Source organism: Brachyhypopomus gauderio, chromosome 13 (genome assembly GCF_052324685.1).
Source record: "Brachyhypopomus gauderio isolate BG-103 chromosome 13, BGAUD_0.2, whole genome shotgun sequence".
In the NCBI taxonomy this organism is placed as follows: Eukaryota; Metazoa; Chordata; class Actinopteri; order Gymnotiformes; family Hypopomidae; genus Brachyhypopomus; species Brachyhypopomus gauderio.
The window spans coordinates 21,358,175-21,381,277 of NC_135223.1; the positions used below are offsets into that span (position 1 = coordinate 21,358,175).

A 23,103-nucleotide genomic window follows, 5' to 3' on the forward strand; every position below is an offset into this window, starting at 1 on the left:
AGAACAGGAGTCTGTGTCAACAGCAGCATTACCAAAGGCAAAAACGGGCTGCTCTGTTGGCCTATCTGAGTAAAAGGTCAGCTGATAAACCTGGAGTCAGAACACTGTGCACTCGAATACTTCAGAATCCTTTTGTCTCCTGCAGAAGAATTTTAATGAAAGGTTTAACACTGCTTCAAACTCAGGTTCATTTGACAAAGAAAAACGAGACAGTGGCTAGTAAACCAGTATACAATGGGTTAATCTCATTAATTACCTCAATTTGCCTGTTATTTGTATCTTTTTTAAAAACTCACAAGTACATTCAGTTTTTAATGGTCTGCCTATTCAACGTATCTCTCTCGCAAACAACCTGCATCGTTTAGGTTTCTCATGCCACGGACCAAACATACAGATATAATGCAGACAGATCTGATCTTCATGACACTCCATTGTCTGCCTTTTAAGAGTAAAGAACTTGTTTGTTTTGGCCAAGGTACAGACAGTTTTATGGCTGCCAGCATCTCTGAGCAAGTGTTCTGGCAATGTTAGAAAAGATCGGGAAATCAAGATCGCAGGCAAGGAATCATTTTTGTTTTTTGCTTTAGATTAGTGAGTTTCCGAGAAACCTTTACCACACATATTTTTCTTATCAGAAGGTAACAATTTTATTTTTACTCTAAAACAACAGAACACTTCGCATACATGCCTTCTATTCGTTTAATGTGATAGGCAGCAAAACCCTTAAAAATTCCTTTATCCCTGTTCTTAGGACACCACCGGGAAACATTTGAGATGATATCCTGTTCATCTCAGCAGTTCAAATGAAACAAGATATTGAAATGGAAACCCTGTTTGGAGTAAACACATACCATATTAGAACTCACTACCTAATAAGTGACAATTAACAAGTATTGTGCTTGTTAGTCAATTGCAAGAACAGATGAATGATTGGCCCATTTAAAGAGACTTCTTGCTGCAGTGTTCCCTGGACAGAAAGTGTTCCCTGAAACAGACAACTGATATGAATGAATGTAAAGCCAAAAATAAATTCCCGTCTTAGTTGGATCCACTTTTCTCAGTCCTATTTTTGTACACACAAATATTAAACTTATTATGTCTGTGGTCCTCTAAACAGTGGATTACATGTGGTATATAGACTCTCGTAAACACTGTTCGTTTGATGAGCAGGGGTGTTGTACTCCTTGCCTTAGACTCTGCCAAAAGATAATACAGTGATTTATGTGGTGTGAAAACAGCGGCCGCAGAAACCTCAGAACTAAACAAGTGAAGGATTTGAGGAGGTGGAGCAAAATAAACCGGATAAAAGGCATTAGCAGAACAAGCTCTTAGCACTGCTTTTGAAGGGCTTTATCTCTTCTTCCCATCTTCCATTTTCCCCTTTCTCTGAATTGCTTGTTCGCCTGCTGTGTAAACTGGCAGTTATCTGTCATTTTGTGAATGAGGTCTAGGAAGTAATAAGAGGACTGGATGAGTGGGTCACTGCATTGGCCTGTCTGCATAGAAATGGGCTGACAAGGTCTTGGAGGTCAGCTGCAGATCTGGGATATTTAATACTAATAGGGCCTCATTACAAATACTGTATATATACACACGTCACTTCAAATGCTGTATTACTGTATGTGGCCAAGCAAACTTCTCAAAAGAAAGATGTTGAGGAATGGTGGATGGCATTTATGCATAATCTAAATCTAATTATGCATAATCACCACCCTTCTTTATAAAGTATATCAAACCATCAAGGACGCCCAATCGCCACCCCAGTAGCACTTGACAGGGCCTCTTCGTTTTGTCGAGTCAACTACATTGGCTTTCTTTGGCAGCGTTATCAGAAAGAGCTCTAGCCATCAGCAATTTGTCTCCTTTTGTTTTGTCATACCAGCTGAAGCCTGCACTCTTTCACCACGTTGGCTATCCATGTCTGACTCAAAACAGAGCCTGAACTAATGAGCAGAGCTGAAATATTATCCACAAACCCACGCATACAATTATTAAGCAAGGCACTTCTATTTGATGTAGCTGTGCACTGCAATGGAATATCTGACAGGGGGCCTGTTTTGATTAGTCCACGTTGAGCTGTTGATTTGAAAGAGACGTGTACCTTTTTAGCCCGTCGCATCCTCCGTATCTGGCATTTGTCTAAAAATGAAAGGGCAGCTTACGTGTTTTCAACAAAAAGAAAATGTTTATAAGTCCTGTCATTGCAAATTAGGCCGTGAAGAACACTGAAGGAGTAATGGTCTAATTGCATTGTTTATGATGAATTAACGAGCATTTTGAGTACGGTGAGCAATTCCCATTTTGGCCAGGCCTTTGTCAACACTACTGTAGAAAGAACTAAATACTTTCATTAATTCATTTTGTAATACAAATTTCGAGTGCAACCTGTTCCTGATTAGGCCGTTGATTAATTGATTTTGCCAACTGTTTTGCTCTAAGTATTTCCTTTGCTTCCGCAATTCCTCTAATTTCACTTTTAGGGCCCCAGGACTTTCTGAACCAGTTCTGCATCCAACCCCATAAAGATCACTCTGACCCTTCCAAAAAACAGACCAACCCTCACTCATAAAACTGACCTGGCAGCAGCCGTAGTCTTTTTACCCTTACATGTGCACATGTATTTTTTCAGCAGTCTCATGTACTCTGTACCATCTGGAGAAAATGGCCACCAGAATGATGCCTTCACAAATGCCACCAGTTGGTTGCAGAAGAGCAACACTCATTCCCACAGCGCTTGGATCAAAGCTTATAATGAAAGAACAGTGGCTATCTGAGCAGTGATCTAAGAACAGTGGCTATCTGAGCAGGGAGCTCTGAAGCTGACAGACTCTGGCTTGGCAGCACTCAGCGATACATACTTACTGAGTTAGTTAGACAGCAACATGAAGAAATTCAGCACCAAATCGTGAAAACGTTTCAGTCTCTGCTGGTACCACTGTGAAGCCAGTACAGGAGTGATGACTTCAGGTTTAAACATACTGAACAGTTTCGCTCTTAGAGTCTACAATGACATCTTTATCCCAAGTAAAACTAAACACTCTGACCATTGTGTAAATAGCTATCGAGGTTTAGTAGATAAACATGCAGCTTATCCAGACCTCACAGAACATTCTGATTAGGGCACTGGAAACACAAGAAAGACAAATGTGGACCTTCCTGAAGCTCTGTGGTATGAAAATGTCTACTGTGCAATGAAAGACTTTAGTTTGGGTACAGAATGAATGAACAATAATTGTAATGATTTTCTGTCACATGGGACCCGTCAGTGTAAAAATGATCATAGCTATGCATGTGACCCTTAGTCTGATGCCCTGTCAGTTGATACTGGGGTACCAGGGTAGTCCACAAACCTCCAAAATGTCAGAGACACACAAAGCCTAGAGATGGTTGCTGGGCACCTCTGAAAATCAATTAAGCGTGCACCAAGTGTGCACCAAGTGTGCACCAAGTGGGATTTCAAGATTCTGCCAATCCACAAAGAAAACTAAACCAAACATGCTGTCCTTCCAGCCCTGTAAATGCAGTAGGATCCTGCATGCAGCACTGGCTTCTTGTACTGTATATAATTCCAGGGCACACAGGCCTCCATCTGTCTGCATCTGTTGTTTAGTCATATAAAATCTAAAGCTGAATTCTTTATTTCACAATCACACTAAATCCTCACTTATAGCTGCAATTGGCAATGACAATCAAATAATTATTTGTGTATTATCTTCCAGCAGAAAGCTCCAAAATGTGTACTGTATATATATATGTCACGTTACGGAGGGCCCCCTGCCGGTCGCCCCCGTCCACAGCGGCAGTTGTCCTGTTGTTGTTGCGTTGTGTTCATCCCTCAGGTGGGCAGGGTCTATGATCCGTCTCACCTGATGGTCGTTTGTCTCCTGGTTATTACATCCTTAATTTGGATTGAGTCACGGGTTTTTGGTTTATTCATTAAATCCTCCTTTTTCCCTGAGACTTGGCGTGATCGTTTCCATTTTATTTCGCACTCCCTGCCCGTCACATAAGAGAGCTTGGTTTCCATGTTTTTGCTGATGGCTTTCAATGGATTAGAAAACTAACAGCATTGATAAATAAATATGCTGTTCATTCTACTAGATTTGTTTCTACAGGTGCTGGTACAGCACGATGGTGCTGCTCTGCTTTGTTACTTCATCTCTCATTAAACTTTATTTAAAGACGTGAAAGTCTTTATACATCCTCTGCACAATCTTCAAATGATTTCCCTCTCTCAACAAAGTAATATGGCTATCTATACAGAAACCTACTAATAAAGACATTTTAAATAAAGCCATATGTTACCAACGATTATCACTGCCATAAACTACTTGTTGCAGGCCATTTCATGTGACCTCACTTCTGAGAGACAGCTTTAAAATATGTCAACGTCTGTTCTTGGGAAACTAGCTCAATGTACATTGTTTAAAATAGTGTGATCAATCATTTACTGTAAGCAAGAAAAAAAATTTGACAGTGTATTTAAACTCAATAAATCACGTACCAGATGTTTTATTAGTAGTCAAATATAAATGACAAGCACTGCAGTATGTTTAAGCTTTTTTAAATTCTAATTAAATTCCTTTAATAAAAATACATTAATTGTCTATCAAATTATCAGAACTACTGGCTTATAATAAATGTGGTATAAGGTTATCCCACTCATATGTATATCTGTGATCTATGAGTCAAACCAAACCAAGCCAGTGATTTGATCCCTCTAAACCCAGTAGATTTTTGAGGAACTGCTTTTATCCAGTGATTGATAAACAGCAGGCCTGCACATGCAAATGTTAAAGGGTACAATTATACACAACAATGTCTCACTCAATTACAGGTTTCATTTAGGCAATATCTATGGACTCCCAGGAAAAGCAGTCTGATTTTAACTTTGCTCTGTATTTTATGTTTGCGATGTTTATTTTGTTTATGTTTTATTATGTTGATGTTTTGTTTACTACAAGAACGATAGGGTTTTTAGGGTTGGTGAGGGTTTTTTAGGGTTGAAGAGAGTTTTCTTAGTATTCTGTCTTGGTCGAATAAGAATATGGCATTTATATGGCATGTCTGTGATTTGGGTGCATTTGCGGTGCATTTCTAAAGCTGTCAGTTTCAATCCTGTCCAATATGAAATTTAACAGAGAACATTCCAAGGTCCGGACTCATCTACTGTAGGAAACCCAAGCTGACTCTAAGTTGAAAACTGCTTGCACTGTACGGCTTAGTTCATTCCCCCCAAATGTTGTTTTGATCCTGTGCATAAATTGGGTCTCTGAGGAAATCTACTACTATTGTAAAAAGTGCACAATGAGAAAACAACATTTCTTAATGATAAACATGTGGGAAAGAATCCTCACAACTTGGGTTTGGATGAATATGACATTGTTAAACATGTCTCTCAAAATCAGATGGACAAAACATCCTCCCGAAGGCACCAACTGTGACAGAAACTGCCACTTTTGGTTAAACTTTGCAGTGACACAGAAGGTCTGTGGATACTGTGGGTGTAGATTCACCTCTGGGGAGTCTCCCTTATAGCAGGTCTTACCCTCTAACTAAACTTAACACACCACACCCAGATTAATGAACAGAGCAAGAATAATTAAGTGGGGTCATATGTGATGGATTAGGGTTAGAGTTAAACTCTTTGTAGATGGTGGATTTACAAGAACTGAGTAGTGGCCTTTGTAGCAGGCTATACATTCGAGAGGATGAAAGTGAATAATTACTAGTCCTATGCATGTATGCCCTCTTCTGGATGCACTGAAGTTCTGTGTGATTCCTCACCCATTTAGAAAGCACACTTCAACGGACCTAATACTGGACTCTTATGATAATATTAAAATATTAAAATAGTTTAAAAAACCAGAGTGAATTAAGCATGTAATTGAGAACTATCATAAGGCACCTATTCGCAAACATTTTTAAGTTAACCATTAGATTTTTTTTTATTCGTCAAGATATTTAAAACTGACAGCACACAGACTAGACAGTTCAAAAATTTATGTCAGTCATAAAATGGTCTAAAATGTGCAATCAAACAGCTTAAATTTTGCAGCATCTCCATAAAACCTGGAACAGAATTGTACCCTATAGGGAATCTGCAATATGTATCCTTTCTTTGCTTTGACAACATCCCCATTAAATATTTAGAAAGCACATGTGACATACACTGTGCTCTCCGTGTTCTATAAGTTGTTATTTTTCAGTTGTTACTACTTGCTGATACATTGATGTTAATTATATTATTCGTATGTAATCTACTTAATTTTATTGTGCATTTTTGTCAGTATTCTAAAGATATTCAAGACAAGTGTCTGAATAAAATAACAATAACATGGTATTTTGGTATTTTCTTAACCAGAAATCATGGCGTAATTACCAAATGGTTCATTTGCCCAAAGACGTTGCTGAGTGTGTAAGAAGCACATAGACATGGACTTACTCCTTGGGCCCTGGAACATGCCAAACTCTTTAGGTGTAAACTGAATCAAATTAGAAATAGCCTAAAGTGTACAGATTAAGTGATAACATGTGGCATAAGGGGGGGGAACAACCATAAATGTGAGCCAATAAACAATGTTTTGTCTTGGTTTTCTCTTAAGTCGTTCAGTCAATCATTGTAATGACTTGTCTGAAGTTGCGAAAATAGATTTTAATAGTAACAACAGCAAAATACATCCAAATAAATGTAAAGAATATAACGTAGTAACGTAGTCGCTAGGCTGATGACGTACTTCCGTGTTGCACGCGGAAGTTGGTAACACGTGGAATTCAACGGGGAGAAGTAAATCTTAATCTGCTCTTTAGGGTTTTTATCAACAAGGACTATCCTAAATCGAATACGAAAATGACGAAACCAAAGTTCAAGGGGAAAAGTTCTATAAATCCGTCAAATTCCAGTAGTAATCCCGGTAAGTTTGCCATTAGTTCGACTGTAAACACCCAACGTTATCCATGTTAGCTAGCCTGTCCGTACACCTTCATGCGTCAGTGCTTAGAGGAGCAAGTCGGAGTTTTATTCACGTAGAAACACCAGCTCACTGCGTGATCATTCGCTTTTCTAGTGGGAATGTGTCTTCTCGTTCAGACAAACACACACTTCCCTGTCACTTCTGCCCCTAGGATGGGCTGTTCGTGTTTGCATGGGCACACGGTGCACAAACATTGGTTTATAGGTCCATGATCCATCCCTGTCCTAGATTAACTGTAGGAGGACGCCCCGATGATGTTATGGGTCACTCAATAAACAACAACATTAATAGAATTACTCCTGTCCTTGTCCATGATGTAGATTGATTTCTAACAAGAATAATGCTGGGGTAACCAGTACACTAAGTGAGGAGAGGTGGGAAAGCCTTTATACCTTCTTGATTGCATTTGCAGTGGGTTCATTCATTAACTTATAAAGACTGGGATAACATGCATTGTGTGATATGTCACATTTCAGAATGACTTTCTCTTGTTTTTCCAAGATCGTGTAAAGGGAGCTGGTGGGAACAACATGAGGGATCGCGCCACTATCAAGCGCTTGAATATGTACCGACAGAAACAGAGATGGTAATCACACGATGCTTACACGCTGGTCACACAACTCACTGTTAGAAGAATGTGCTAAAATATCAGAGCTGAAAATTTAAAATACTGTATTTTTTTACATTAAACAGAGAACATGAATATATAATGTTCTTTAATGATACTTCTGCAGTAACAATCGGGGAAAAGTCATCAAGCCATTACAGTACCAGTCCACTGTTGCCCCTGGGACTGTAGCCAGAGTCGAGCCTAATATCAAGTGGTTTGGTAAGTATATGTAATATAACTAGGCTACTCGTGTTTTAGAGAAATATGCTAGTTATGATTCTTGGTGGAAGGTTAAATAAATAAACTCTGTGGTGGTGAACCTTGACATGGTTGCCCAGGTTTGCATTATTCTTGTATCATTTCATGAAAGACATGAAAGCGCTTACATGCAAGTCCCTGCCGCATAAGACTGGGTTTACTGTTGTGAAGCAGAGAACCCCTGCTGCTTCAGGAGGAAATTAGGTGAAAAAAAACATGTGATGCCAAAGTTGTCTTCGTTCACATGGGACACATTCAGACTCACCCTGCAACCCTCTCGTGTCCCCTGGTCCCTGTGCAGCAAACACTCGGGTCATCAAACAGTCGTCCCTGCAGAAGTTCCAGGAGGAGATGAGTGCTGTGAAGACAAATCCGTACAGAGTGGTAATGCGACAGAGCAAGCTGCCCATGTCTCTCCTGCACGACCGAATCAAAGCGCACGTACGTATGCACACAAACGCCTTCAGCGAAACCTTCAAATTGTCGGAATGCATGTTGCTTACAAACAATTGAAATGGGTTGTTAATTTATAAGTTACGTGTCGTCAGATTTTGACACTAATGGGAGAGAGTTTCATAACATGGGCTTCCACATGACGTGCTGCGGAATGAAAAGGCGTAAAGAGTCGCTTACTCTCGTCTTTATCGTATTCTGGAAGCTTCCACTTTGGTGCACGGCGTGTAGTTAGATGAGATTGTGTGGAGAGGTATCACCTATTCTCCGTGGGAGAGGAGCCCAGAGGAAACCGTGCTCTTTGGCATATCCCACTCGTGCCTCTGCCAGTGCTAAAAAACAGAGTAAAATGTGCTTGAAATAACACTTAACATTTTGCTTGGTTCCTCGAGTTCCCCTGACAAATGTTGTTGACTTTTGGTGAGATTTTCCAAGCCCTTAAATGCTTCCATGTGTTGGTAAGACTGGGAGAGTTGGAGGAGTGTGAGCTCACCGTCCGCTGCTACAGCCGTCACACTCTCTTGTTCTTTTGTTACACCTTGGGATTTTGCTGGAGGAAGAAAGAACCCTGACGTTTCCCCATTAGTTGTTTCTAAAGCCCATGATGGCTGGTGATGACCGTGTTTAAGCTCTGACCCGCTGCCTTAAGCTTCGGTGATCCAGCACGTTTCCAGTGTGTGTTGGCCAGGTAACAAGAGCGTGACTAGGTGTACGTGTGGCTGTCAGCTGGCCATTCCGGGAATATGTGGGGGTTTTTTTGCTCATTGTTTTTTTGTTTTTGTTTTTGGTTTTTTAATTCCTTGCTCTGGTTTTGTTGGCGTTCCATACACTTTACAGACACTGTACAATCAATGTAGGTCATTAATACAATAATTGACTGAGAAATCTTGAAAATCAGTGAATCTGAACAAATGTTCTCACACAAAACAAACATTTTATGATATTTGCATTATAAACTTTATTCAAAACACCTTTCTCAGTGACCAATTTGTTAATGGTTTTACAGCACACCAGATGTCATTTAACAGACCATTTAACAGTGGTGTTATAATTGTATTACTATGTAGTGGTGTTATTATTATTGTATTACTATATAGTGGTGTTATTATTGTATTACTATGTAGTGGTGTTCCTTGCAGCTGTTTGATGCATCTGAACAATTGAGGTGCTTCTGTACACATGCTGCTCATTTCAGTATTCACACCATCAATAACGGCGTGTGCACCAGTTTGCCTCTGGTAGTCATACACGCCCTCGCCTACGGTTCACCAATGAAGTGCTGCGCTTTGATTTATAGCCACACCCCTTCATCCACACTTCATTTCAACATGGTAGTACAGGTTAGTTTTTTTGTCTCATTTATCATTGAGACTTCGTTTCATGCTTCCATTATTAGCTTTTTTTATGTTGTTTTTTTTTTTCACCACAAACTGCCACAAACGGCCTTCCTGTTTTTGAGCCTTACTAGTGTTTTGGATCTTATATTAAACTCTGTGGAGTCATGCTTGTCTTTGTAATAGCTTTTGGCACTCACTTTCCTCCATGAACATGCAAATGTTTGTCATATCCAGTATTCTGTCTGTATTTGATTGATTTTTCAGTTTCATTATGGTATGCTTTTATTAAAAATGACATTTTTGTTCCTTGACATGTCTTTGGTTCTCATGCCGAGAGACAATTGTTGCGATTGTTGTCTAAGCTCTGTTATGCATACCCAAATTATGTAACAGCATGTAGCTGGCCAAGACATGACTGAGAAGTGTCCAATTACTTTTGGTCCCTTAAAATAAGAGGAATTGTATGAAATGGATTACAATTTCTACACTGTTTACCTCACTTGGATGTATGGACCCCAGATTAAAACAGGCAATCTGCGCTCTGTTCTTCATCTCAGAACAACAAAAGTGATCAACAGTCCCATTGCTTAGCAATGGTGCTGTATAATATCAACGTAGAAGAAATGGACAAACATGTTGTGGAGAGAAACAGGATGTTTAGTTGTTCATCAAAGAGACTAATGTAGACCGAGCATGTACAAGCCTGCAGCTACAAAAGTAAGAACAGGGTACTTAAGTTGTCCCAGTGTGATTTATTACAATTCAACAAACGGTCATGTAGTTTTTCATATCTCATCCTTTCTCCTATGTCCTTAATGCAACTCCAATGGTGGGGAGACTAGAAGGATGCTATCAGTAAAATTACAATACCCTTCAACTCTTGTTCATGTTTCTCAGAACTCCAAAGTCCATATTCTGGACACAGAGGCGTTTGAGAGCACGTTTGGGCCTAAGGCTCAAAGGAAGAGACCAAACCTGAGTGTGGGGGAACTGAAGGAACTAGCTGAGAATGCTGAAGCTTCAGCACAAAACTACAGCATGGAGAAAGACCGTGATCTGGTGACCGAAGATAGTGGGGTGAGGTGAGACTTCATAAATGTCATTGGCGTGCTCCTTGTTGGTGGCGATCAGGACTTCAGATTGCCTTCAGGATGTAGGAATGGAAATGTCACTCAAAGTTGTGTATGTGTGGCTAAACTAACCCTGTGTTTTCAACATGTTGCTGTAGGGAAGAGGTCCGTGAGGAGATCTTCAAGAAAGGACAATCGAAGAGAATCTGGGGAGAGCTCTATAAGGTAGTTGTTTGATTAATATTGAGGGATTTGGAAAGCAGTAGTCTCGTGGTTCATGTATGCGGTGACCTACTTTTTGGAATTATGGTATAAGGCATTATAGCCTCAATTATTCTAGCAGGCATCACAAACTCACCAGAGGCTTTCTGTCGTCAGGTGATCGACTCCTCAGATGTCATCATCCAGGTGCTGGATGCTCGGGACCCGTTAGGCACCAGATCCAAGAACATTGAGACCTACTTGAAGAAGGAGAAGCCCTGGAAACATCTCATCTTCGTGCTCAATAAGTGTGATCTTGTTCCTACCTGGGTGACGGTAAGCCCTACAGAGCTCTTCTGTGCTTTTGTTATGTCTTTAAATCAGGATTTCCCCAAATTCAACTCCCAGCACAAGGATGTCGGATATTTAAGTATTGTGGATTCAGTGAGTCCCCAAGGACATTTATGCTTTTTGCATTTTTTTACCTTGTCCAGGTTTTTTGTTCATAAAACCTGGAGAAATTAATGGATTATTAAAGAGTCCTTAATGGATATGTTTGTTTGCAAGTGCTAGGCTTTTGCTTTAAAGGTTTTTGTGCCCCTTGCTTGTTGTTAATCCCTTGTTCTTTTTGTTGTCAGATAGACTCTTTTTTAATTACTTGTGACACCAAAGGCTGAATTCTATAGGTGTCTGAATGATCTCACTGTTCTCTTTTTGGTTGTATGATATTCAAAATTCATAATTCATGAATAATGACACTGGGTCAAGATAGTATTGACACCAATGAAGACCCGCAGCACATTTTCAGCAAAATGGTGTGTGTTTGTGTGTGTATCAGAAACGCTGGGTTGCTGTGCTGTCTCAGGATTACCCCACACTGGCCTTTCACGCCAGTCTTACCAACTCTTTTGGGAAGGGCTCTCTCATACAGCTCCTTCGGCAGTTTGGAAAGGTGAGATCTCGGTCGTCTCGAAATAGAAGAGTTTCATGAATTCATTCTCATTCCAAAGGAGCAAAGGGCAATCTGAATGAAGCACAAATACATACGCGCTGCAGTCCTTTCACACTGTTATTTTATTAAGATGCTATCTGCTTCATAAGCTACAGAAGAACCGTTCCCCAGTCAACCACCCACCCAAGCCCTATTATCTATCACTCCACACAGCTACTGGATACTGTCTCTGTCTTCACATCTGCTGCGGGGCTATTTCTGGTACCGTAGCCATAAACAAAGCCATGGAAGCACACAAAATGAGATGGGGTTTGAAAATATAAATTCAGTTCAAAGTTACACAACAGGAGTGCTTGTTTCAGCTCAGGGAGACGGTGCAAAAATATCCTGAGGGGGTTATAAACAGAACAATCTAATGGCTTTTAAGAGTTGTGTATTTTTTGTATTAATTATTTGTTTTGTCTGTCCTGTATAAATGGTTTAGCCATGAATAATGGGGGGGTGACATTTTCACATATGTTTTGCTGATCTTTTGGATCATTGCTAAAGGTGTGGTTTTGGACTGCATTCTCCAAGCAACGCATTACGTGCTTGAGGTCCCCCCCCCAACAGATTTTCACATCATATCAGACATATTCCATCTGAGTTGTATGTGTTCTCATTTACAAACTTGAAGACCTCCTTAGCCACCATAATGAACTTAAGAGCTTAATACAGAGGCAAAGTTCTGTCCTTAATAACATGTTCGTCTCCAGCTCCACACAGACAAAAAGCAGATCAGCGTTGGTTTCATTGGCTATCCCAATGTTGGAAAGAGCTCCATCATCAACACCTTGCGCTCCAAAAAGGTCTGCAACGTGGCACCTCTCGCTGGGGAGACCAAGGTAGGAACTTCAGTCCATGCTCATGTTGTTTTAAATAAATAACCGCTTTAATTACTTCGTTTTTGTCTTGTGTGCGTTTGGACAATATTTTTCTCCTCATGCATAATTAGACATCATTAGCTAGATCGTGGATGTTAAACGACTAATTACCTTTTCTTACACATAACATTAAACAGCTTTGACTTTGTTTATTGCAGAGTACACTAGTGATCAAAAGATTACACGCAAGCCAAACGCAGCACGAACTCCTGACATGTGTTAACATTTTGGATGTCTTGGGTTTCCAGCAGTCAGATTCTGGCTGTGGCGTGCACGTATTTCTGCATGGTGTGACAATGACTTGTTTACACTTGCTCGGTCTGTCGTCGTTTTCTCTCCACTGTACACACGAGGAGTGTAGTAATGGTGTAGAGCATTAGGGAGAGATTATTGACCAAGTTCAGATTGAAAACAGGCATCCTCCTTGGAGTTTCTCTAAATGACATCGCTCTGGATTTCATGAGACCATGTTGGTCTCTCTTTTCTTTTTCTTTGTGCTATAAAACCCCATGAGGTGTATTCTCACGATTAGACTAATGTTTTTCAATTACAAGTTCTTTATGGAAAGCCACGGCTATTAACATTTGCAAGGATAACAAGGCTGTTCCAGCCCATCAAACCGTTCTTTGATAACCACATTTTAATTGTAGAATTAGAAAAAAAAAGTGCAGACCTGCAGTTAAATAAGAGTATTACTGATCATATTACCCTATAATGATAAAATAAATCACCATACACCCATCATACACCCAAAATGCTTTGCTATGATGTGGGCTAACCATTTCCAAATCTGAAATGTTCCCAACTCTCAAACTATACTGTGAAGCATTCTGAAATTAAACAGAAGCTTCCTTCAATAAAGTAAAATGGTACATCCTGCCTACTTTGCCCAGGTGAGTTTTGTCAGCAACATCTGTAAGTGGGGGATTGAACAGCTGTAGCCCTGTGGCAATGATACATTTTTCGAAAGAACTGCTAAAAGCAAGAGGTCCATTTTCTAAAAGTACACATGAATGTCCAAGGGGGTTAACGCTAAATGTACTGGCAGTTTCTTCTGTTTACTAAAACCCACGGTTTTACATTCATATTTGGGGAAACAAGACGCTGGTTGTGTTTCTAACCTAGTATATTGAATATATTAAAAAGTAGACTGTGTAATGCATTTAATTAATTTATTGTTTTCTTTTCTTGTTAGGTGTGGCAGTACATCACATTGATGAGGCGTATTTTTCTGATTGACTGCCCTGGTGTCGTCTACCCCTCTGAGGACAGCGAAACTGATATTGTGTTGAAGGGAGTGGTGAGATGTTTGTCACTCTGGTCCTGCTTTCTGCTGCTGCGCTGCTCAGTGCTGCTTTCTCAGATCTCACTGCGCTGTATCTGTCATGCCCGTGTCCCCAGGTTCAGGTGGAGAAGATCCGTAACCCGGAGGATCACATCGGAGCCGTGTTAGAAAGAGCCAAAGCTGAGTACATCCAGAAAACATATCGCATCCCATCCTGGAACTCTGCCGAGGACTTTCTGGAAAAGCTGGCCTTCCGCACGGGAAAACTACTCAAGGTCTGGCTTCTGATTGTCGAGGAGCACACAGCATGTTGAAGTGGTGTTACAGCTCAGTGGTTGTTTACTCTGACCTCTCGGTAAACAAGTCCACGTATGCTGGAGCATGCCAGCGTGAGGAGCACAACACGGAACAGGGCTGGAATCAGTTTGAGCGGCAAGATGTGGATTTTTTCTGCTGATTATGAAAACCTGCTTTTCACTATCCGAATGTTTTCCAGTTAAATGAACAAGGCATGATGTATTCAGTAAAAAATTAGTAAAAACTAAAAATAATAATTCCTGGAACCTTTGATAGCTCATGCTGAGCTTTATCCGGTGTACGCAGGTATTGGTATTTGAACAAAAAGTGTGTTGCTAAAAGAAAATCATGTCTTTGGCTTAATGATGACTTACAGGGCAAAGATGGTTCAACTGTCCTCATAAAATACAGTGACTGCCCTGTGTTCTATGAATCATGGATACTAAATCTACATTTGGAATGCAGGGCGGAGAGCCTGACTTGTCGACGGTCTCTAAAATGGTGCTGAACGACTGGCAAAGAGGGCGCATTCCGTTTTTTGTAAAGCCACTTGGAGTTCAAATGGATGAGGAGGTAAATTTAAAGCAATATTTTAAATATATTTTTATTTTTGCACTGTGGTTTAATTCAAGAACCAAATGAACTTATAGATCAGAGAGCAGCATTGTCACTCATGTCTGAAAAATTTACATCAGTATGTGGCATTGGCCCTAAACTGGGTTTAAACTGTCTTAGTGGGACACCCCATTTTCTTTGCCCTTCTTCGCAGGAAAAGGCACAGATTCCAGTGGAAGAGTCTAGACTGGAAACGGAGCAGCTGGCCAGTGAAGAGGAGTCCAAGCAGCAGAGCACAGACGTAGCAGAGTCCGCTGACCAGGACACCGCCATCCTGCAGGAGCGCAAACGCGAACAGGTGCAAAGGATCCTCTCCACCGTTCGGCAAAACTTCGGCAAAATCAACGTTGCCCCCGAGTTCAGCGAGGAGGATCTCGTGCCAGTGGAGATGCCTGATCTCGACTTCCCTGGGTCCAAAGAGGATGAAGAAAGAGGAAGTGAGGAGGAGGAGCAGGAGGAGGAGGACACGGAGGAGAGTGGAACGCAAGAAGGAGAGAGTGGAAAGGAATTGACTGCAGATGGCCAGTCTGACAAAGAAGAAGGAAGGAGTGCACGCGATGTGAACAGAGAGTTGGACGAGAAGATAACCAAATTAAAGCATTTCCTGGATCGTGCCAAGTCCAAGCGCTTCTCTGCGATCCGGTGCGTTGGCCCCTCTGTTCCTGTAGCCCTCTTGTTTCACGAGTGCTTTCCTTTTAGTTTCATTCTGTCAAAGAATCCATGTTGCCCATCTCTGCGCTCAGCACTGGCTTTGGCCACAGATCTACACCCTGCTTTCACGTACACTCTGCATCACTGCGTTCTTGCTGTTTTTTCGGAGTGTCTGTGTACAAGTCTGAATCAGATTTGGCAGCACCTCTAAGACCTTGATAATAGGTTGGGTGTCCTGTAAGTAATAAGTACTTTGTTTTAATGTGTTTATGTTCGACAGAATTCCCAAGGACCTTTCTGAAAAGGTTTTTGTTTCAAAGGAAACAAAAATGGAACAGAAGGGAAAGACCCCGCCACAAAAAGGTAGAAATTCAATTCCAATCTCCCAGACAGTAAATGTCTATGTTCTGTATGTTATTATATAAACTATTAAATACAATTTGAAATTGTGTACAAAGGAAATGTGTGTTTTAAGATGTAATTTAATAAGGACATTTTTAAAAATCTGTTTGACAAACTTTGTTACTTTGGAATGGCCAGTGGTACATAGTATAAGTACTGCATAGTTTTGTTTAAGAACTGTACTAAAAAACCTTTTAAGCCAACTCTAACAGAATGAGAGCAGAAGAAGGGGCCACATTTTGACCACAATCATTTGGTAGAGGAGTACTGCAGCATTGCACATTTAGGCTGATGTTAACATCAACAGGAAGAGGAAAGTTTGGTATAACAGTTGTCATCTCCCATTTTTCAGCTATGACGAATGTCGGAAGAAAGAGAAAAGCTCAACAAGACGAGGAGCCGCTACGCCCGAACAAGCTGACATCTAAAGAGGTTTGTGCTGTTCTAGCTCCCCTCTAGTGGCAGGCACACTCCTATCTGCGCAGACACTTGAGATGGACGTGTGCTGTTGCTGCTGTTCTAAGACTAGAGAGAATGCTTCTGGTGTTCCTCAGCTCAAATTACCAACGTTGCACTTCTCTAGCTCATGTTGTTTGTTTTTTCCCTCCCCAGAAAAGAAGAAGGGAGCGTTCCCAGAAGGTGAAGAAGATTGGTGTTCGCTATTATGACACGCACAATGTGAAAAACAAAAATAAAAACAAGAAAATGCCCACTGAAGGTCATAAAGGAAAAAAAGCCAAACGCTAAGAAAAGGTGCTTGGACTGCGTGCTGCGAGAGAGCTGCATTTCAATGGACCTGTCTGGTTTTGGACACTGGCCTGGGAGGTCTGGAGCTGTGTCTGAAGAGCATTTCCTGCGAGTGTGATTCATCTGTGACTGAATCACCAATTTAAATGACCTTTATTCAGTGTACCATCCTTCCACATGGAAATTAGGGTTTGGGAGTCATTAACATTTTATCTCCAAAACCCCATTAAAGTACTTCAATTTACCTCACATTAATGTTTTTGTTCAGCAAAATTACAAAAACTGAGTTCTCCAGAAGAGGAGAAAGTCTGAATAAAGTGGACAGGAGTGAACAAATCCTGTGTAGTTTGGTAATATTTTGAGAGCTAAAAAAGTCATTTGGCATCACCATTTACAAGTCTGAGGCATGAATGTATTATTTCCGGGGGGCAATGATGCCTTCCAGCTGGGCCTAAAAAAGGAGAAAGGGTATTTTTATATTTCTGATTGTGTTGCTCTAAGGCACTTTTCTTGACCGTAGTTGGTGGCTTCTCAACTGCCATACCTTGAGTTGCTGGTTGGTGCGTTTGAGGAACTGGATCTCCTCCGTGTGCTTCTTCTCCTCAACTTGACGTCTTTCGGCTTCTTGTCTCTCGATCGCATCACATTTGGCCTTCTGCTCATTCACCTGCCTTTCCAGATCCCTCTTCTCATTCTCCAACTCTGAAATCTGCCCAGTGATCAGGATGCTACATTATACAGCCAAGGTCACATTTTAAGTATGTAGTCCAATGATGCATTAAAAATAATGGGGAGACTGCTGAGATGGGATGGGGAAGATGGTGTGGTTAAATGTGCCATGCAGCCATGCCTACCCTCTTGGCCATATCTGACTTCCCTAGCTCAGACTGCAGGGCTTTCCTCATGCCAAAGGCCACACTGCTCTCGTACAGGGTCTGATGTGCAGCAATAGTCATGTGAATTTCATCTCGCACTCGCAACAGCAGTAACCCCCTCTCAGCACAGTTGATAGTAACTTGCCTGATTAGCTCATCTATGGAACAAAATATAAAAAATAAAATAAGTGAGTGCAACCATATATGATTATTTTTATTTGTTGTTGTTTTTTTTGGGGGGGGGGGGGGGGGGGGAGTTGTATACCAAAGCACTGAGAGTACAGCTCTCTGCGGACAGGACAAATGCCTGTTTCTCGAGCCTGTCTCTGCTGTAGTTTGAGATCCAGCTGCTCCTGTAGGTGCACCACGTCCATGCGTGTGCAGGGGGTGCTGGAGACCTGCTGCACCCACAGCTGGTTGTTCTCCACCCACGTCCTGAAACAGCAGCACGCGCAGTGTTAATGCACAAACGGGCTCGACTGCAAACACGAGGGCGGCCAGCAGGGGGCGCCGGTACCTCGGGGGCAGGATGGAGTCCAGGATCTCCTCGCTCTGCTGTCTGATGGCGTCGGCCGATGGCGACGTGGGCTTGGGTGGAGGCGGCACCGGGCCGGGTGGAGGCGGCGCGTGCGCACTCGCTTTCAGAGCTCGAGCCTGAATAGTTAACACACCTAGTGAACCTGGCTGGCTTAACTTGGGTACAAATAGAACCACTGAAACCCAAACGTTAGTCCTAATATATGGGAGTCGTGTAAATAAGTCAAATAAATGATGGAATAACTAAACTAGACACACGTATCGGTGTCGTTAGTTAACCAACCTGGTTAAACTAACTAGCAGCGCTTAGCTAGCTGGCCAGTTACCTTCGGTGTCTTCTCCGTGTTCCTGCTCACCAGTACCGGAGTGTCGTACTTCAGCAGAGAGTCGGCAGGAGGAATCATGTTCAGAGTGGGAGGATGTTGAGGGAAAAGTTGAGAAAATGTCCAAAAAAGAGACACTGACTAGCGCCGCTATAGAGAACCCACTAGAAGAGCTCGCGAGCTTTGTTTAAGGTTACCATAGCAACCCATTAGAACCTGTTCCCCCATCGCCTCCTTCCGACACGGTCACATCAAACATTGATTTGATTTAGATAGATTTCTCTTTTGTTCATTCACTTTGCCTTTTGTTAATGGACATAAATACACTACTGACGGTTTTAAAGGCATTCAATGGAAACATTTATTCATTTCTGTTCAGAGGTGCTACTCATTTGCCACTCATCATCTCATGACTACTGCAAGTCACTCTTGGCGTGGCTCTCAGACTGCTGCATTCCCTCCACTAGCTCCCGGAGTTTGCCCATATAAGATTTAAAATATAACACTCTACAAAATCAAAAATTGTCCTCCCCCCTCCCACCTGCAAGCATTTGTCTCCCTTTGCACCGTTTCTTGATTCCTTCGTGCCTCTAGTGCGGCACAACCTAAACCGTCGCATCTGTTAAGTGACAGGTGTGTTAACTTCAAGTGTTGACTAAAAGATCCATCTCCTCAAGAAGCACTCGAGTTATCCACAATCGCATCAAGGCACATAAAAAAAATAATTATATCCCATTGTGTGTATTCCCTGTAGCTGGGCTCTATCTTAATTGTATCCTTAGAGTTAAAGTTTCTGTTTGTTTGTTTGCTAGATAAATGATTTGTAGCCGGGTTTCCATCCAAACCTTTTGAAAAAATAATGCGAAATTTCCAAGTTTCGGCAGAAAAAAAAGCGAATTAAGCCTTGTTTCCATTCATTACAGTTATGTGAATAAACTTTAGATCACGTGAGAGGACGCCAAACAATAGTGGTTTTACGTCCATCTGGCAGTTACGCATTTTTGCACGTTGAGGTTTTGAAACATTTTTTTCTTTTTCTTTTCTATACATGGAGAAGTTAAATTCAATGTTTGCTCTCTCCAGAACTGTTTTGTATGCATTTGCCATCTTTACATCGCGATCATGTACAGAACCACATGACTTGAGGCATGATACGTCATCGTTTATGCGAAAAACCCTTTTCCATCCAGTTTTTCCGAATTTTGGCGATGCGATAGTCTAACTTTTCCACCTCCTCCTAGCGTAAAATCTTTTTGCGATATTTGGGGCTTTTTTCGAATTTTGGTCTTTTTCCATCCAGTTTTTTTCATGCGCATTTTCAAAATGCGCAAAAATTCGGTGGATGGAAAACCCTCTGAGGGCTCTAAGCACAGGCCGCTCTGGGCAAGCGCGTCTGCTAAACTGCGCAAATGTGAAGATAAATGCATTACACCACACATGACCACCAGATGGCGCCAAAGGCGTCGTCAAAGCGGAACTAAAAGTCTCTTCCTCGTTTCGGAGGGAACCGATTTGACGGGCGTACAGGACACAGGGCCCAGTTGTGTGGCGCTAGACAACATTTTCGACGTGAGATTTACGACTTTTGTTGAAATGAGATAATATGAGATAATAATACTCGTCACTGGTAGGAAACAATCGATCGGCGCTCGTGATGGATGACAGGAAACGAGACAAAAAGTCTCCCGTTCGTGAAAAAATCAAAATAAAAGAAGAGAAACTGAGCCCGGTTAGGCCTCACAGACCGCGCCGTTTGAGTTCCGGCTCGGACCGCAGCAGCACGAGCCCGCCGAGGAGACGCGAACATCGGTGTGTGTGTGTGTGTGTGTGTGTGTGTGTGTGTGTGTGTGTGTGTGTGTGTGTGTGTGTGTGTGTGTGTGTGTGTGTGTGTGTGTGTGTGTGGTTCAAACGGAAGTTTTCGTGCTGTATGCCTGATTTTAAATGTTGCAGCCACACTGTCAAACTTTAATATCCCTGCTGTAATTATAGATCGCACGTCAGAGAGAAGGACAGATCGATAGAAAGAAGGGATCGCTCGTCAGGACGACAGCGGGACAGATCCCCGCCAGGCCGGAGAAGAAGTCCTGATCACACTGATGTCCGGATAAAGCGGGTGGAGTAGACCACAAATACTAGAATTACAGATAACTGTGAATGGTTCATCTATAACGTCTGTTGAATAGGATATATTGTACGTTTTGAAGATATAACCGTAAATTTGAACCCATTTCCTTTCGTTTCCAACCTATTTGTTGCACGTTTTACAACTAGGGTCCTGATTATGTATGAATAAACATTACAAGTATTTTTTTTATTCTGCTGTTTCGTCTTCAGAAAAAAGATGATCAGCGTGAAAGAGGGAGTGCGTCCCATGAGCAGCGCGTCAAAAGAGAAAGAGACTTGCCTCGTCAGCGAGAGCGTGAGACGGTACAGCAGAGACACAGAGAGAGGTCTTGTGAGCGGCAATCACATCTACAGCAGCAGCAGCAAGCAGAAAGGGAACAGCACAATGAGCGTCGTCGAGAAAACCGACTTAGGCAAGAGGCAGACGATGAAAACGAGATGCACGCCTTTGGTGGTGAACAGAGCAACGATTCTGCCACTGCAGCTGAGAAAGAAAAGCCCAACTTTGAACTCTCAGGTGCCCTGGTGGAAGATACCAACACGTTTCGAGGGGTGGTCATTAAGTACAATGAGCCACCCGAGGCCCGAATACCTAAGAGAAGGTGGCGATTATACCCTTTCAAAAATGATGAGCCACTGCCAGTCATGTACATCCATCGGCAGAGTGCCTATTTGCTTGGAAGACAAAGGAAGATAGCTGATATACCTATTGATCACCCTTCTTGTTCCAAGCAGCATGCTGTCTTTCAGTACAGGTGAGAGAACTTTTCAGTGATTCGTATATATTTACATGTGTTTCATTTCAGTGTGTGTAAGAAAATGTTACAAATGAGCATAAGCACACTCACAGTGTTCGGGTGTTTCCTGTATTGAGAATTTCAAGCTTCAGTCAATTTTCGTGCAGTCCTCAGCTATTGACAAAACTGACCAGTGTCTTCACTTGTTCACGGCCTAAACTGCTTTGAACCTAGACAAGGACAGTGTTCTGTGGTAGGATGCTGGAGGAATTGGCTGACCATACATCAGCAAAGTTTTTCCTCTACAAGCGATCTGCTTTGTTTCTTCAAAATTAATTGGCTTAATATGCTTGTATTAGTCAATAAAATGACAACCAGGGGGCGCGCATGAGCTACTTGAAGACAAGACACACAAGCATCTATGTGCACATACTCAGTATGATAAAATCGCCTGCACGAAAAACTTTGCCAATACCAACTCTTAGCAAATGCATTTAAAGGATCTGGTCAGCGTTCTTACTCTGGTCAATAGAAAACCATTCATGTTATATTGACATTAATGGCATATAGCAGGTGCTTTCATGCACATTGACTTTAGTTCTGCACTGAACTGCTTCCCAAGACATTTTCTTCTTCATGCTTCAGCACGTCATAATGCAATGCATCGTTTTTGTGGTTTTCAGGCTAGCAGAGTTCACTCGAGCTGACGGCACGGCAGGCAGGAGGGTGAAGCCCTACATTATTGACTTGGGCTCAGGTAATGGTACATACCTGAACAATCAGCGCATTGAAGCCCAGCGCTACTACGAGCTGAAAGAGAAAGACGTGCTGAAGTTTGGCTTCAGCAGCCGAGAGTACGTGCTACTGCATGAATTTTCTGACACGGCTGAGGTTGATGCTAAGGGAGAAGAGGATGAAGAGGACGAGGATGAAGGCCTTGATGAATAGTGCCCACTGAATGGGTACTGAAGTACTTCTGTTCTATTGGACTCTTAAAGAGCATTATGTCTATTTGATTAAGATCGCTGTGATCAACCCAGATGTTTTGGAAAGGGGGAGGTTGTTTTGTTAATGGTTTTGAGATTACTTTTACATTGTGGATGAGGTTTGTTAAAAATATATACTGACGAGCTTCAGCCTGACTAGTTTGTGTGTGTAACATTCTCAGGTGGACAGCATAAGTGTGGTATCAGCTATGTGTGGCCTGGTACCGCTCAGTGTAGTCCCTTCAAACCAAGTGCTCAATGCCAGAACAAATTACTTAAAATATATATATTTTGAATAACTTGTCGGTTCTGTTATTGTAAATATGCTGGATATATTCCATGAGTGTTCGACTACTTGTGTTTTAGTTTGCAATTTTTGTTGATTGATTTTGTTGATTGTTTGGTGTTTTCAGTTTGTAAACATTTATATTTTACTAAATGCCACATAGCAGTTAATTGTCTTTATTGTAAAATTTAGCAAGTATTCTGGTCCTGTATTGACATTCTTGCTTGGAAATATTGGGTTGCAGTATTTCCTAATCTGTATACAATTTCGATGTTTTGTACTGTTAAATAAAAATAGATGTGTACATGTATTTTACTTTAAGATGGGAAATGTGTTTGAATTATAGAAAATGAGAAAATGGCTTGTTCATTGTGACAAGCCATTACTGGTAATTCTATGGCTCAAATGCAAGTAAAAATATTCTTGGCAAAATGTACACAAAGATACTTATTCTACAAAC

The 23,103-nt window shown here is 41.5% G+C and overlaps 3 protein-coding genes across 4 annotated transcripts; 2 read left to right on the forward strand and 1 right to left on the reverse strand.

Annotated features, from left to right (window-relative positions):
- The first annotated feature begins 6,738 nt into the window (after positions 1–6,738).
- Positions 6,739–17,111, forward strand: gnl2 (G protein nucleolar 2). Its single transcript, XM_076971687.1, has 16 exons — positions 6,739–6,914; positions 7,476–7,560; positions 7,709–7,803; positions 8,144–8,283; positions 10,530–10,714; positions 10,861–10,927; positions 11,081–11,239; positions 11,742–11,855; positions 12,611–12,739; positions 13,974–14,078; positions 14,180–14,338; positions 14,826–14,933; positions 15,130–15,617; positions 15,907–15,989; positions 16,381–16,460; positions 16,641–17,111. Exons 1-16 carry the CDS (start codon positions 6,851–6,853, stop codon positions 16,773–16,775), a joined length of 2,196 nt encoding a protein of 731 aa, XP_076827802.1. The 5' UTR covers positions 6,739–6,850; the 3' UTR covers positions 16,776–17,111.
- On the reverse strand, positions 16,910–18,993 carry dnali1 (dynein, axonemal, light intermediate chain 1). 2 transcript variants are annotated; one of them, XM_076971691.1, is made up of 6 exons: positions 18,514–18,987; positions 18,168–18,304; positions 17,916–18,085; positions 17,630–17,808; positions 17,320–17,484; positions 16,910–17,226 (listed from the first exon to the last, which is right to left on the reverse strand). In XM_076971691.1, the coding sequence occupies exons 1-6, from the start codon at positions 18,589–18,591 to the stop codon at positions 17,191–17,193; spliced, it is 765 nt and encodes a 254-aa protein (XP_076827806.1). In that variant the 5' UTR covers positions 18,592–18,987; the 3' UTR covers positions 16,910–17,190. The 2 variants fall into 2 exon arrangements, with proteins under 2 accessions (XP_076827806.1, XP_076827805.1); XM_076971690.1 differs by having other exon boundaries at positions 16,910–17,484; positions 18,514–18,993.
- Positions 18,994–20,012: 1,019 nt separating this feature from the next.
- Positions 20,013–22,958, forward strand: snip1 (Smad nuclear interacting protein). Its single transcript, XM_076971688.1, has 4 exons — positions 20,013–20,319; positions 20,500–20,623; positions 20,845–21,389; positions 22,055–22,958. The coding sequence occupies exons 1-4, from the start codon at positions 20,165–20,167 to the stop codon at positions 22,317–22,319; spliced, it is 1,089 nt and encodes a 362-aa protein (XP_076827803.1). The 5' UTR covers positions 20,013–20,164; the 3' UTR covers positions 22,320–22,958.
- The last annotated feature ends 145 nt before the right edge of the window (positions 22,959–23,103 follow it).

What these genes read in the sequence shown, in the direction of transcription:
- gnl2 (XM_076971687.1), top strand. Translation starts at nt 6,851, where the DNA reads ATGACGAAACCAAAGTTCAAGGGGAAAAGTTCTATAAATCCGTCAAAT. An exon ending in TCCTTCGGCAGTTTGGAAAG is followed by an intron (nt 11,856 to 12,610) that starts GTGAGATCTCGG and finishes GTTCGTCTCCAG; the next exon opens with CTCCACACAGACAAAAAGCA. An exon ending in ACAAGCTGACATCTAAAGAG is followed by an intron (nt 16,461 to 16,640) that starts GTTTGTGCTGTT and finishes TTCCCTCCCCAG; the next exon opens with AAAAGAAGAAGGGAGCGTTC.
- dnali1 (XM_076971690.1), bottom strand. Translation starts at nt 18,591, where the DNA reads ATGATTCCTCCTGCCGACTCTCTGCTGAAGTACGACACTCCGGTACTG. An exon ending in GACTCCATCCTGCCCCCGAG is followed by an intron (nt 18,086 to 18,167) that starts GTACCGGCGCCC and finishes CTGCTGTTTCAG; the next exon opens with GACGTGGGTGGAGAACAACC. An exon ending in GCTGTACTCTCAGTGCTTTG is followed by an intron (nt 17,809 to 17,915) that starts GTATACAACTCC and finishes TTTGTTCCATAG; the next exon opens with ATGAGCTAATCAGGCAAGTT.
- snip1 (XM_076971688.1), top strand. Translation starts at nt 20,165, where the DNA reads ATGGATGACAGGAAACGAGACAAAAAGTCTCCCGTTCGTGAAAAAATC. An exon ending in CCGAGGAGACGCGAACATCG is followed by an intron (nt 20,320 to 20,499) that starts GTGTGTGTGTGT and finishes CTGTAATTATAG; the next exon opens with ATCGCACGTCAGAGAGAAGG. An exon ending in CATGCTGTCTTTCAGTACAG is followed by an intron (nt 21,390 to 22,054) that starts GTGAGAGAACTT and finishes TGTGGTTTTCAG; the next exon opens with GCTAGCAGAGTTCACTCGAG.